Consider the following 15,176-nt stretch of genomic DNA (forward strand, 5'->3'; position numbering starts at 1 on the left):
AATCCACAAACCATAATGTGTCTTGTTTTGTGTCTGTTTTCAAAGGGACTATTTCTTTGGTAGAAATTAGTCCTAATTTCACTGTTATATAAAAATACATTTTCTCTCTGCTGTGAGAACAACATTTATTCGCCTTCATTATATTGTAGTTGCGTGTAGACTTTCGGGTCATTTGGGTGAGCTAACACCTTTTTAAAAGGTCATGTAGCTGCATAACTTAGTCTAAACTCCTGCAGGTTGAATAAAAGATCGATCATTTAAACTTTTTGTAATAGAGCTAAATCCTTATGAGAGCGACCCAGTGCTGGGGGGTGTTAAAATCAGTGGTGTGATTGAGAGGGTCCTGTTCCCTGCTCCCTGCTCAGGTGAATCATCGATCACAGGCAGCAGGCAGAGAGAAGACCACAGATGGATGGTCGAGGACGGGCAGCTGGGCCTGATGCAGCAGGGAGACAGAGAGATCACAGCTCAGTCTTCCCCTTACACCTCCTTTAAAGTAAATACATTCAAGTATAAAGAACAGGCTCTCAGAGGGACTCTTATTTAGCAGTGATAATAAAGTTGTTATTCTTGGCTCTGAACCTCTGTGCAAGTTGCATCTCTCTGGCTTCCCCCTCATTAATCTACCTCATGCAGAGACTCAGGGAGCTGCGCAGAGTGAGAACTCAGCAAAACCTAATCATATTACTAATGCGAGTGTCAAAGCAATTTCTCCAATGGAGTCTGAAGTGATTCTCTAAACCAGCCTTCGCCACCATCCAAAAAAAAAAAAAGAAAAAGAAAAATCAAAGCACAAGGGTAAGAGCCGCAGCCTTGAGCTGGTGAACCTGAATATAATGGAGTGTAACTCTCAGAAGGAGACAAAGTATCTAAAGTGGGAGCGAAACTGATTTCTCAAAGCCCACTTCAGTGTACCGCAGGAAGCCGAGGCGTGACAGGAAATCAGGAAGTTGTTTTCCATCCAGTTAATTTCCAATCTTGATAATGTATCTATTTCCCTGCTTTCAGATCCCAAACCTCTGTTTCCATAATTTGATGCCTTCAGTTGTTTGAGCCTTTAGTGCCAGTGAGGTTAAAACACTTTTTGAAGAGGGCCAAGTTTTTCAAGATGCATGAGTTTTGATTTGCTTTCATGTGCTCATAAGTGTCCTTCACCAAATGCTTCCCGGTTCACATGGGCTCACAAAACCCTCCAACAGGTCCATAACCTCACTATTCCGCATCTCGAAGAGGAGATTAGATTGATTCTTGTTGTCAAAGTCAAGCTGATGGTGTTATCCCCCTCCATCTCCCCCTCCCGCAGCGTCTGTCCAACGGCTCTCTGGAGTCGGCCCACGAGGCGAGCCAGGTGGTGGAGCTGCAGGACCTGCTGGAGAAGCAGAACTACGAGCTGGCCCAGATGAAGGAGCGCATGTCCTCCCTCTCCTCCCGGGTCTCCGAGGTGGAGCAGGAGCTGGAGACCGCCCGCAAGGACCTCATCAAGTCAGAGGAGATGAACAACAAGTACCAGAGGGACATCAAAGAGGTTACAGCTCACACACACACACACACACACACACACACACACACACACACATATATATATATAGATGTACACTGGGGACAGGGAGAAGCTTGCACACACATTTGCAAGGGAATAACAGTTGCAAGAGAGACATCAAAGAAAGCTCGCCGAGGCCTAAAAAAAGCCTTTATTTGCATCCAATCTCCCTCCCTCTTTGTGACTGTATTTATCTCTGACACACACACACACACACACACACACACATGCACGCACATATAATTCAAGGCACGCTGCTTTGTTAAGCTAAGCTTAAAAAAAAAAAATAACAGAAGCCTTTGTTAACATGTCATCCTCATGGTCAAACAATCACACACAAGCAAGTGGATCTTATAAATACTGCCACATGCAAATCGACCCAAAGAGGCTGCAGAAACACTTCTCAAGGACACATTAAAAAAGGATTTAGAAAAAAATAAACATCTGTCTCTGCATTGGCCACTAGTTGCTCCTCAGACTGCTTCAACGTGGGCTGTCGACATGTGAAGCACAGAAGCAGCCAGTTAAAAGCTGCTTTCCCTGGTGAAATGTTAATGTCTGTGTCATAAACTGGCAATTAGGGGCCCGATCGTGAGCCCATTCAATGCACATCTATGTGAGGTGAATGGCACTGAAGTGGACTGGATTCAAATATAAGCTGATCCCCTGCAGCCCTCAGCTGAAATTGCTATTGATTGCTAACGATACCAGGCCCAGGCAGCGACTGTGGCCTTATCAGACCGACCTGGCAGGTTATTATCCTTCCTCTGAGGGCGGCTGTTTATTCATCTTGAAACCACGTGTGTTTGCATAGGTTTGTGTCTCAGTACAGGAAATGAACTCTCAGAGCTGTCAGGAGAAGATCACAGCCGCGTGTTTTTGATTTGCTGCTCGTGTCGATTATGCCGCCGTCGTGTCACGTGTGGAGTTAATCTGATAAAGTTGAATTTTGTCAACCTGGCAGTTCCACTTTGTGTCCACATCCCAGCATGATGAAAAGAAATGCTGCTTTAATTTCAGCGTCTGTAATCATTAACGAAGTTTAGCACTAATAACACGCAGCTCCCTCGTACTTGTACTTCACCAGACACAATTATGAAAACATTTCGGCATTAATTACACTTTCTATCAGTCTTGTTTGGTAATGAAATTATTTAGCAATATGAGTCAAACCTTTGCAGATATTAAATTAGTGTCTGCAAAACACTTTGTACAAACTAGAGCTGCAGTCGATTTTAATGCAAACACAGTTGAGGCTAATTTATTTTATTCAATGTGCTTAACAGAAATAAAAGAAGCATAAAAATAGAAGTACAAAGCATAATTAGAAAATTGTATACAAACACAGATTGTAAAATTTTAGACAAAGCTGAACAGCAACCAAAAATATGATGTTTTTTTCTGCTCATCTATTTTTTCACTTCAGGAGCATTTTCCCCAAAAGTTTCAGGAGCGTTGTCGTTGTTGTTGTTGTTGTTTCTGTTGTTGTTGTTGTTGTACTGTGCTGCTGCAGACGAGACAGACGCCTGCCCCCCCTCTGTCTGGTTCTGCTTGAGGTTTCTGCCTCATAAAAGGAAGTTTGTCTTCGTCACTGTCACCAAGTGCTTGCTCATGGTGGAAATTTTTGGGTCTCTGTAATCAATGTTATAAAGAAATACTCGTATGATACAAAGCATCCAGACCCCTCAGGACATGTGGGGCAGATTTACTCACTGGCAGAACCAAGCGAGGTTTCTCTGCTCCCCACCTGTGGAACTAACTTCCTGAACACCTGAGATCTGTTCAAACTCTCAGCTCATTTACATCCGGGCTTAAAAGGTTACTATTAATTATAAACATGCACATAACATCTTTTCAATCTTGTGCATTCACTGCAGCTCTTCTTTTAAAATGGTGTTTCCTGCCTTATATGTGACCTTAATATGACTTATTCAAATATTTTTATTTTAATTATTCAAACTTGTTTTGTTGCTTCTATTTTTAATGCATTTCCAGGCCTCTGTAACTTGTGTTGTGCTGTAGAAATAAAACTTGACTTGACTCGACTTTGTGTGTGTTTGTGCACAGGCCATGTGTCAGAAGGAGGACATGGAGGAGCGGATCGTCACGCTGGAGAAACGCTACCTGAGCGCCCAGCGGGAGTCCACCTCGGTGCACGACATCAACGACAAACTGGAGAACGAGTTGGCCAACAAGGAGGCGTTCCTCAGACAGGTCTGTACAGTCCGATGAGGGTTTGTGAGAGCGACCGAGACGCTGATGCTGAGGCAACTTTGTGTTTTTCTAGCTCTGTGATTTCCCTTAAGAACTTTAATAGAAGTTTTTTTTGGTGGTTGTTGGGTCTTAAAGTCCAGGTGGCTGCTGAAATGGACCATTCAAAGCTGAGCTGCCCGACATGTTTCCAGCAGTATAAGTGGAATCAGGAGGATAATGAACCACGCAGCTGCTTGTGTTAGGTAGAGACAACAGAGCCCTTCAGAGCTGCTCCACAGAGGTTTGGCAATGAGAAAACCTCTTGACATCGTCTGGAGTAATGTCAGAGGAAATTACCACCGGGGCAGCAACTTTGATGGTTTTACATTAGTGTTTACTCTGAGCTGAGCAGACGCACAAGCCTCAATGTCATCCTCATAATTGATGTAATGCTGTAGAATATGATCAAACGGTGGTCAAGATTTATTCTCCTTTTTAATGGTTCTTTTGTAATTCATCGCAGCCAATTAGACGAATTGCCTGGACCGTACAAGATTGAGTGACGTTTTTCATGAGTGCAGACTTCAGCACCAGCTGAGCTCTGGAAAGCACAGAGAGAATTTCATACTAATGTGAGCAGAAATAATCCGGAGACACAAGAGCAGCTTTCGGCTTTGCTGCGAAGGAGGAAGACATCAAGCAAATGTCTCTGTGAAATTATTATCAACAGCGTTTCCAACAGCCAGCCATAAGCACATCATCAAGGTAACCGCCAGACCTCTCCGCTCCAGAGACGCTGTCAAAATGTACAGAAATAACCCCGACAGCCTTTGGATTTGAGCTCCTGCTACCACACACAAACACACTTCCTCGCCGGCTGTGTAATGAGTTTACTTGCTGTTGTGCCAGCAGCTGAACCCCGGGATCTGGCTGCTGATGTTTGAAGATGAGTTGTTCAGGAGAGGAGGGAGGGAGAGGGGTGGGGGTAAGGGGTAAGGCTTGGCCGTTGATGCAGAGGGATGATGAGATGAGATGGAGAGCAAAAAGGCAAAAAAAAAGAGAAAAGATGGATGGAAAGGCATCAAGGGAGGATATTGCAGCAAAAACACACTGTCATGCCCCCCCCCCCCCCCCCCCCCCCCCCCCCCCCTCAAGTGTCAAACACCAATAGGATGGTGATGTGGGTTCACACAGAAAATATCACAGACACACACAGACAACACACAGACAACGCAGCTCCAGTCCACTCCAGTCTAATTATTGTATATTGAGCTGCCAGGCCTGATGCTTTAGGGAGCAGAGCATCTGCTGCTGATGGCGAAGGCTGCCAAGACAACCCCCCCCCGACCCCCAAAAAAAAAGAAAAACAGAAGAGTCTTAAAACTGATCAGAGCCCCGAGCAAGGCGGAGACATGCAACAGGGAAATACGAGTCGCTTGGTGGCAGTTTCCCTGAATGGTGGGTTTGATTTCCGTCTTTATAATGGCGAGTGCTGTATCTGAATGACTAATCAGGGCAATTACCGGTATGTGCTGAGTCAAAGTTGCCACTGTCGCTCCTGGCAAGTGCAGAACTGCTGCTATTCTGACTCTGTTATGGTGCTATTTTGAAGAAGGGTTGAGGCGCGCTGCCAGAGCCTTCAGCAGCCAGTCCTCCCACTGAAGACGCATATCTGTGCTTCTATTTTCCACCAGGAGAAGGAAGAGAATCACATTCAAAGAAGACCTTTTGCTCTTTTGTTATATTATGTGCCAGGACAAAGAGCGGCAAAACACAAGTACCATAAACTCTCTTTAAGTTGGGCCGGCTGCCCGGACCTTTATTTCTAACTTTCCCTCACTTTTTATTGTGTTTTTCTAAAAATATTCCGTGTTTTCTAATCCATGTTTAATAATAATAATTTAGGATAATGCACATTTCTAAAGCATGTTTTTCATTCATCATTAACGAGATAAAGGCCTGAAAAAGGTTAGAAAATAAATAAAGACGTGTTTATTCTTGGCTCAAAAATGATTTTATTCCAAATTTGCTGAAATTTTGCATCATTTTCCCTCAGCACACAGTTAATAAGATCATGAATTCATTGTACCACCAAACTGATACAGGATTTTCTGGGGCCAAAATCAATATTGATAAAAATCTGATAATGACATATCAGCCAATAGTCAACATAATTTCATAATTAGACTTATATTTGATATTAACTCTTTTTTCTCCCAGAGATCTGTGACAATGTAATGGTTGCCTAGCTCTAACAAGTATGCCATAAAGATAGTAGCTGCACACAGTATATAGTAGGAACTGTAGACTATATGTGTGAAGTAAGTGTAGTATGGAATTTGGACTCAGATGTAATCCCTCTTCTTTCCTGCGGGCTTTTCATTTGAAGCATCTGCAGGAAGTGTTACACTGACAGCACTGAATCAAAGAGGCATCGCTGTAGGAGCTGTCCTCTATTTATTTATGTCTGACATTGTTGTTTACTACCTTTTTTTATTTTTTTGAGACTGTTCTGGAGGTGGTGTCTCATAAATCTTCTTAAATGTCTTCCTGCTAACGTTGTGTGTGTGCAGATGGAGGAGAAGAACAGGCAGCTGCAGGAGCGGTTGGAGCTGGCCGAGCAGAAGCTTCAGCAGACCATGAGGAAGGCTGAGACACTGCCGGAGGTCGAGGCCGAACTGGCCCAGAGGATAGCAGCCCTCACCAAGGTAGGAGGACGAGCACACGCGCACCTTAACGCACACACACATACTGTTGACACTTTCTGTGAGATGCCCTCATCTCTAGATTTTAAGTGTGCACATGGTGTCATGTCATGACGTTTCAACGTGTCCCTCTCCTCTTCCTCGGCCACATAGTCTGACTCCAGCTCCTCTTCCTCCCCTGATGATTATCACTTTGTTATGGAAGCTAAACTCCAAGACATGAACTCCATTCTTAGGAAGGTAGTCCCACAGGGCATCACAGCTACTGCCACCTCCTGTAGAGAGCAGATTTCATTCATTTATCTTATTAGTGTTTTGTGGCGAGCGTTGTTTACTGGGATTCTGCTCTGGCTGTTCTACCACCATAGGACAGCTGCATGGCACTTCTGGCTGGAGCTCATACTTGGCAGTGCTGGAGCAGCTCTCTTCCTCTTTCATTCTGTCCTTTTGGTGGCCTCGTTCTCCATCTTTCTTCTTGTCACTCCTTGTTTCAACCAGCTCTCTCTCCAATTCCGCTTAAAATGATAGATCTCCATCTTTGAGTTTGGGGTAGAGGCTTTGGCTTGTGTCGTTGCCACTGCTTTTCTTTGTTGCCCTGTAGGCTGTCAAGCACACAGATCATCGTGCCCTCTTTTGTTCTGTCTATGCTGTGATCCATCCGTAGGCGGAGGAGCGTCACGGGAGCATTGAGGAGCGAATGAGGCACTTGGAATGCCAGCTGGAGGAGAAGAACCAGGAGCTGCTACGGGTGAGTCAGCGTGGAGGCGTTGTGCCAGGCAGCCACTCCTGTATGAGCGTGACAGCTTGAGGGGGCCGTGACTGACGGCGTATTGTCTGATGCATCACCAATCAAACTTCCCCAAACCACTGTGCTGACAGAGTGGTTTGTAAAATGATCACATGAGAATCTTCAAGGTCACGCTTCATAGTTTCATCCTGAAATGCTAGATATTAAGTTTGAGAGAGGAAACTGTATGAAAATTTAATTGTAACCTTGGGAAGTTGTTCACAAACATGGTTTCCCTACAGGAGACATGCAGCGGTTATCAGAATAAACAAAGAGAGCAGGCAGTGTTCCCACCAATATGCAATGTCAATACATGAAAACAAAGTGTGGAGAGTTAGCATATCATAATAAGAATCAATATTTTGTCATTTTTGCTCCAAAACCATATAGATGAAAAATTTCATTTTGAAATTTTAGCAGTCTCATTTTGAGTTTTGTTTAGGTTATGGGTAGTAAAACTATCTTCCTATTTTTGTGATTTTTTTTCATATTGTATAAAGTTTTCCATCTCTTTTTTGATTATATAGCAGGTCTACGTTCTATATTAATACTGTAAAAGTATGAAAGCCTCAGTCCACAGAGAAATGCACACAGCCTGTATTCAGAAACTGAGCCTGAAAATGAGCAGTCAGTACTTCTGTAACTTTGTGACGTCACAAAAAAGCAGTCACCGCTCTCAGCCATGCCACAAGCCCCGCCCACCTGGACCCACCATCTAACCATGCAGGATTTGGTTTCTCTGAGTGTTTACCTGAAATCTGCCATATTTTTATTCAGTCACTCAGAAAACAGTCAGCCATTCAGAAGAGAGGCTCAGAGTCTCTCTTCTGATTGGCTCACCAACCTGCTGTTGGTAGAGCTCTAGAGAGAAGCCTGAGAGAGGAGATGTAAAACAACATTAAGATGGTTTTTGGTTCTTGAAACACTGCATCATTATATTCTAGCTCTTAAAATGTAGTTTGGAGAGAATACCAGCTTATAGCACTTTAAAACTGGACAACACGTTACAGCAAGCAAGTTAAGTCTGTATGATATATGACTTTAAAATACATACTTCAGTTGTGTAATTTATTCCTCCAGGCTCGGCAGAGAGAAAAGATGAATGAAGAGCACAACAAGCGGCTCTCGGACACGGTGGACAGACTCCTCACAGAATCCAACGAGCGTCTCCAGCTTCACCTGAAGGAGAGAATGGCAGCGCTAGAGGAGAAGGTTAAATATGGTCGATGGAAATGTATCAATATCAGCTCATCAAATAAAACGTCAGGGTTGGATTTTCTCACCACCTTTTTTTTTTTAACTTCTCTTTGCAGAACCTGTTAATTCAAGACTCAGAAGGTTACAGGAAACAGTACGAGGAGTCAATCCAGGAAAAAGTAGGTTACAGAGCTGAAGAAATGATGATGATGTCTGTTTTAAAAAATCTTTTTTATCATTTTACATGAGGTTGCCTTAATTAAGTAGTTAATAATAGAGAAATAATGAGGTTGGTTGTTGGCATAAGTTTCATTTTTTATAAACCTCTACTGTTGAATATTCATGCGCCTCCCACATGGGGGGAGGATAATGAGATGAGTTTCATAAGGAGTATAGAAAACATTAGAAAGTGTCACTCTTGTCAGTTCGTGTTCAGCTATATGAATTAAATCAGCCCCACTGGCTCTGAGCTGTGCCACTCCACAGTGTTGACGTGCACTATTATGACGACTGCGTGATGTGCCGGGATGCTTCTGTAACGACGTGCTGTCAAACTGTTTCATCCAGACGCAGCTGGCAGAGGAGATTGAGAAACTGAGATCAGAGCTGGACCAGTTCAGATTGAGGGCAGGCTCCCTCACAGAACCCACCCTGTCAAGGTAGGCCGGCCGTGTGCGTGGGTGGAGGTGTCTGACCCACAGTATCGAGGTTTCTGCCGTATGATAATATCTTCAAAATGAATTATATATGACTTTAAACCACTGAATTGACTGAATGTTGCAACACCCTCTAAGCTCTAATATGTCTGTCATGCCTACTTAAGAGCTGCTAAGCTATGATTGGACAATCATTGTTTGGGGGGGGGGGGGGGGGGGGGGGGGGGGGGGTTTAGCAAACAGTCAGTTGTTTTAGGCGGATTAGCACCTGCTGCTCTTATTTACTCCCATCAGGACAATCTGCAAAACATTACACACGATTTAGCCATTAAATTTACAAACGACTTGTGCAAAGAAAATAAAGTTTTATCGCAGGATTTTCGGTGCCTCCACTCCACAGTCTGGTGCTTCTCAGAAATGTGTCCAAACAATAGTCAGATTCAGTTAACTGTGGTTCTGGAGCTTAATTAAGCAACTGCATGAAAACGAGATAGGTTTGTGTCCAAACATTAGTCAGGATTTAAACTCTGACTCATGAAGGCCACACACATATGAGGTTCCATTTGTGCCAAAAATATGTCACAGTGCAATAAGTTGAGCAATTTTGAAGATGTACTGACTCAGATAATATGAGTCAAAATAGTTTTGTCACAACTGTCGATCAGTTCAAAGGTGAATAGTCACATGTTCAGTTGACACAGACACATTTTTGGCACCAATGGAGCCCCATTCACAAGAAGGAGGCTGCTTGACTCTGGAGCTGGTTTTAGCTAAAGTTGCTAAGCTATGTTTTTGTATGATACTACAGTAACAGGCTAAAATCCAGTGATGCTTAAATAAAATAAATAAAAGGCTAAAATGTACTCAGGTATGTACGTTTGTGTAGCTGGAAGCAAATAAAATGCAGGAACACAGATATCTCTCTACAGTAGCGCTCCTTTACCTGTCACTGATGAAACTACTTGTTCTGCACTATTGTTAGTAACACTTGTGTTACTGACCTCTCCGTATCTATTCTTGGATGTCGTCTGGCTTCCCTTTCATGCTGCATGAAGTTTCTAATATTACAGCGTTGATGTGTTGACAGTCGCAGCCTTAATCTCCTCCACAGACAAACAATTTGCAGCCGTAGCGGCATGCATAACAGGCTCTGATCCATCAAGAAGTACACATTTTCCCCACATCACTCTGACTATTAGGTACGCCTGAGGTACCCAAACACAAGATGTGATTGGTTTACTGTCTGCATAACTGTGAACATTACCATAACATTTGTCTCATCTCTTGTAATCAGCATCTCAGCTCAGGCACAATCCCTGTTTAGGGTTTGTATCATGGAGGTTTTTAACCCAGGAGATGTCTCAGATGTTTTAGCCACACAGAGCAGGTGACTTCAGATGCAGCGTCACTGATAAAAGTTGTTTCTCAGGTCTCATCTGGATACGTCAGCCGAGCTTCGGTTCTCGTTGGGATCTTTGGCTGAGACCCAGTCGGACCACTACCGCTCGGCCAAGGTCATCCGCCGGCCGAGGAGAGGTCGAATGGGTCTGCGTGAAACCAAGGTGGGTCTGTTGTGTCATCTGTCTACACCTTTGTCTTTCTATTTCTGCTTCTTATAGTAGAACTTGATTTTAAAGTCTAAGGAGTGGTTCACTGGTAGATCACCTGTTGAAAGTACATGTAGGGGCTGTGATGCAGTGTTAGGTACTAAAAGTTTCCTACATGGCAATATAATAAACCTTTCGAAAGGCTGCTCATGTCTTGTCCTGAGAGAATCCCTCCATCCTGCATTATGTTGGTATGTTTTAAGCCACTTTCAGCTGAATTATAGTAGTAAGAGTTTTACGACCTTGTGTCCAGCAACATCTAAAATAGATGCCAATGCCCAAAGCTCAGTTAAGCACAATTATTTTATTTGCAAACACTATCAAAACCAAGAGTCTGGAGGCTGGCCAAAACGATCTAAAGAGTGAAGGTGGTGTCTGGGCAAGCAACATAGTGCCAGCCCATCCCCCCCATAAACTAACCCAAAATTAATAATAACAAAACTAACAAACAGAAACTGAACACAGGATTACCAGAGCTTCATCTTCAGAACAATAAAGAAAAACGGTTAGTCAGAGAGAGAGCTCCCTCTCCTCCTGCCTCCATTGAATAGTTTGTGGTGGGCAGGGCCATGTACTCAGTGAGGGGCACCTGAGGAGAGGGAGAGGAACACAAGAGGGGGCGTGTGAAAGAGATAAATGGACTCATATTTTAGTGTGGACTTCTCATTTTTGCAATTTTGGTGATAAAGGCAGAGTCGCTGCCACAGTGCATCAGCTCTATTGTGGGTTTAATACGTTGTTAATAGGAGACACATGTTATCTCCAGGGGAGTGTAGATGGGCTTCAGTAACCAGATAAAGCTCCTCTCATCTCTTTTAAAAGTAGCAGACACAGAGGGGAGAGTCTAGCCTTGCTTCTCTCAGGGCAAAACTGTTTTTGTTCAGGAAGTTCGGAGTATGAAAGTTTTGGAGTTTAAATCTTATTTCAAAAGTGAGTAACACTGTTTGACAAATCTGGCTGCAATGGTAAATGATGTCCCTCTGAAATCAAATGTTTTTCAGGAGAAACAAACAAATGCTGTCCAGACAAAATCAGGCAATATGCTGGAGTTTACATGAACTCTGAGAGAGCAATGATATCCAACTAAAACAACCTATAGCACAACAAGATGTGTTTTCATTGCGTTGGTCTGTTGTCAAGTGAGTGAGACTGTCTTATTTTTGTAAACATTGTGAGAAAAGTAATAGAGTAAAGCGTTTGAATGACAGACATGAAGCTAAGACTGCCTCCTAAAACTTCTGAAAATCTTTTCCGTTTTTCTCTGGACTCTTCTCATTCCCCCAGAGCTTAGAGGTCTTTATTTATAGCCTGGTATTCATTGTGTGTTGCTGTGTCTGTGCAGGCTAAATCCCTGGGGGAGCACGAATGGCGCTCACAGCAGCTCGGGGTTCTGGGAGGTCACCACTTCGAGAGCGACACCGAGATGTCGGACATCGATGACGACGACAGGGAAACGTTGTTCAGCTCCATGGACCTGCTCTCGCCCAGCGGCCACTCCGACGCACAGACTCTGGCCATGATGCTGCAGGAGCAGCTGGACGCCATCAACAAGGAGATCCGGTACCTGACGCCCGTCCCAGTACAAATTCAAAATAAAAGGCCAGATTGCCAGACGTATTGATTTGTCTCTTTTACTTTAATTGTGCTCTTAATCCGTTTTTACTCCAGATCCACTTAGCACTGGATGTGTTTTTAAGCTTGTGTCCCAGAAAGCTGAGCCTTTTGGGATTCCTTTTTGCAGATTACTTCTGATTTCTGATATTATGTAGTTAAATCACGCTCTGTTTGCAAAGGATAACTCTGTCTCCTTTCCTTTTGAGAAAAGTTTCCTTATTTCTACACCACATTCTTGGCTTCTTAAGTTATATTCCAGCCAAAATTTATATTTTTAGTATCAAATAACACCCCTCATTCAGAGCAACAATTTTGATCAGCCGTTGTTGATATCAAACACTACAGAGGCAGAAAAAAACCTGTCTAAATATGCTAAAATACAGATAAATATGCTGCTTCTAACCAAACTGTCATGCAAGAATCTGATAATCTCATACTAAGGTATCACATGTCAGTAACTAAAGCAAACGCCGTCCTTGCATGCACTCAGTGTTTTTGGGGGAAATGTGATCTGCCTCTTGCTTGTTAATGCCGTAATTATCCAGTGCTGATAAGTATTCACGCCTCCGGGCACAGTCAGCACTTAGTCCTTTTATTTCAAGGGTTCTTAATGCGCCTTTTGGTCTTTGCTCATTTACATCGCCATGGCCGGACAAAGTGCTACATTTCTTTCAGGAAGAGTTAATTCAGACCTGACGACAGATAGTGATCATGAATCCAAGGAGTTGAGCTCGCAGCTAATTACAAAGTTAGAACCCTGGGTATGGTTCAAACTAATGACCTGACTTTTAGCCCTTTTATCGCCACACTTTGGCCTTTAATTAGTTTGCCTTATACTGGAGGTATTTAATGGAATTAGTTATGCAAATCTCCCAAAATCCACCTCCAAAGACTTCTATAGATAAGGCTCAACTCTGTAACGCTGCTACTGATACCCTGTTTGTCTTTTGAATAATGCAAGAGATGCACAATTTTTATTTAAGCTGGAAATGATCACAAATTGATTGCTGTTTAAATTCTACACAAGATCTTCACAATGATATTATCTGAAGAAACAAACCTACAACTAACCTTTGCTCACTCCTCCTCCTCTCCAGGCTGATACAGGAGGAGAAGGAGTCCACAGAGCTGCGGGCGGAGGAGATTGAGAACCGGGTGGCCAGCGTCAGCCTAGAGGGGCTCAACCTGGCCCGAATGCACCACCACGGAGCCTCCATCACTGCCTCGGCCACCGCCTCCTCCCTGGCCTCCTCCTCCCCGCCCAGTGGACACTCCACACCTAAGCTCGACCCCCGAAGCCCCGCTCGAGACATGGAACGCATGGGGGTCATGACACTGGTACGTTCACTCTACAGGCTTGCAGACATCACCCCAAGAGTGTAAACCTCCAGTTCTTCCAAACAGCTGGACGAGTCACGATCACATCTAGTGGTATGACTGGTTTTTTGTATCAAGATGTATCATGTCCCCGGATCTCACACAGACAAGTGGTGTCTGAGATATCACACTGATGGGGTGTGAGATGTGACATGGATCTCTACGCGGCACCCAGCTGCAAAAATAATTAGCTGTCTCGGGTTTGGTCTGCAGCTCTGTGACTGGCAGCAGGACATTTTTTTTATGGATATAAGGGATTTACAATACTTGTATCACACAGCAGCATTTGATTAGAGTTCGAGTATAAGCTGTGTCTGAGTGTGTACTTTCAGGGATTTAAGATTTATTTTTAGAGGGGAGGGGGTCTCAACACTTTTGTAAGTACATAGAGATGTAGAGAGACTCCCTTGTGCAAAGGATGACATATGTTCATGCAGCTTATGAATCAGTTGGTAGTTGATGGTTGTTTCAATGAGTTTAGTGTGTGTAAAAAAGAAATGAGAGGTCAGGCTGCTGTGCTGTCAGGGGTTTTGGGCTGGACTGCAACAGCAGGGTCAGCCCTGTAATCTTGAATGTCCCTGACTGACTGACTGACTGACTGACTGACTGACTGATCATATTTTCACCACTTGTCAGCCCAGTGCCGCAACACTTAACCCTAACCCTAACCCTAACCTTGGACTTTTTTTTAGACAAGCCTGGGTATAATCCTGGTATATGACTGGGCCGTGTATGGATGCCAACCAGAGGCTTGGGGCTACACCTCTTGTTGCGGGCGGCCTACCGAGCCCGGCTGCTTGCCAACTGCTGGAAGGCAGAGGAGCGCTTTCAATACACTGAGCCTCGCCTCCATAACTGCAAATAAACTACTGTCTTTACATGTATCATTATTACTAAAGGAGGCAGAGGAATAACTCAACATAACCCACACCGCAAAGAGAGCAGGAGGGCGGGAGAGAGAGTGAGAGAGGTCATTGCTAACTGCTAAGCTAAAGAAACTAGCATAGCCTGTAAACAACGGAAGCACTAGTAACTGGAAATGAGACAATACACGTACTGCAGCACAAAAATAAAAGCCCTGTTAAGAAATTAATCGCCAGATGGCTTTTAATTTGAAAAGGTTACAGGAAGTGTTGAATTTGTATCAACACGTGATGCAGTAACTTTAACAAAGCAAACAGGAGTGACTGAAAACCAGGCTTCATACTAAAACACCACTATGACCAGTTCTACATATCAAACAGAGGGAGTTAGAAATAAAACCTGCCTCTAATAAAAGTCTGTTACCTTTTGGAGTTGAAGTAAAGATATTCTGTCTCTTGTAACTTTGTCTCTTAGTGATCATTTTACAGTAAATATAGCTGAAATCAAAGCGCAGTCTCTGTCTTTAATTTATATGCTTGGTGATTCTGACAGTCGACGTTGAGGTTATAAAAACAGGATTTTGATCAGGATAGTTTTTTTGTTTTTTTTTTTTACAGCATCTCAGCATGTGAAAAG

General features: G+C 43.5%; 1 protein-coding gene across 5 annotated transcripts in view; it reads left to right on the forward strand.

The window, feature by feature from the left end:
* ppfia2 (PTPRF interacting protein alpha 2) overlaps nt 1-15,176 on the forward strand; it is a 155,577-nt gene that overhangs the window by 121,868 nt on the left and 18,533 nt on the right. For 3 of the 5 annotated variants that reach the window (XR_011694112.1, XM_071501853.1, XM_071501854.1), the window contains exons 7-17: nt 1,304-1,525; nt 3,608-3,754; nt 6,307-6,441; nt 6,592-6,678; nt 7,103-7,186; nt 8,306-8,437; nt 8,539-8,601; nt 8,990-9,081; nt 10,508-10,640; nt 12,028-12,245; nt 13,397-13,637. Coding sequence is in view for 4 of the 5 variants with exons in the window: in XM_071501853.1 (XP_071357954.1) it covers nt 1,304-1,525; nt 3,608-3,754; nt 6,307-6,441; nt 6,592-6,678; nt 7,103-7,186; nt 8,306-8,437; nt 8,539-8,601; nt 8,990-9,081; nt 10,508-10,640; nt 12,028-12,245; nt 13,397-13,637 (1,554 nt within the window). In the remaining variant the exon portion in view is untranslated. The remainder of the gene's footprint in view (nt 1-1,303; nt 1,526-3,607; nt 3,755-6,306; nt 6,442-6,591; nt 6,679-7,102; nt 7,187-8,305; nt 8,438-8,538; nt 8,602-8,989; nt 9,082-10,507; nt 10,641-12,027; nt 12,246-13,396; nt 13,638-15,176) is intronic. The other 2 variants (XM_071501855.1, XM_071501856.1) reach the window with 1 other exon arrangement.

This window comes from Trachinotus anak, unplaced genomic scaffold (assembly GCF_046630095.1).
Source record: "Trachinotus anak isolate AG129_WGS33_773 ecotype Australia unplaced genomic scaffold, CSIRO_AGI_Tana_v1 ptg000018l, whole genome shotgun sequence".
Classification (NCBI taxonomy): domain Eukaryota; kingdom Metazoa; phylum Chordata; class Actinopteri; order Carangiformes; family Carangidae; genus Trachinotus; species Trachinotus anak.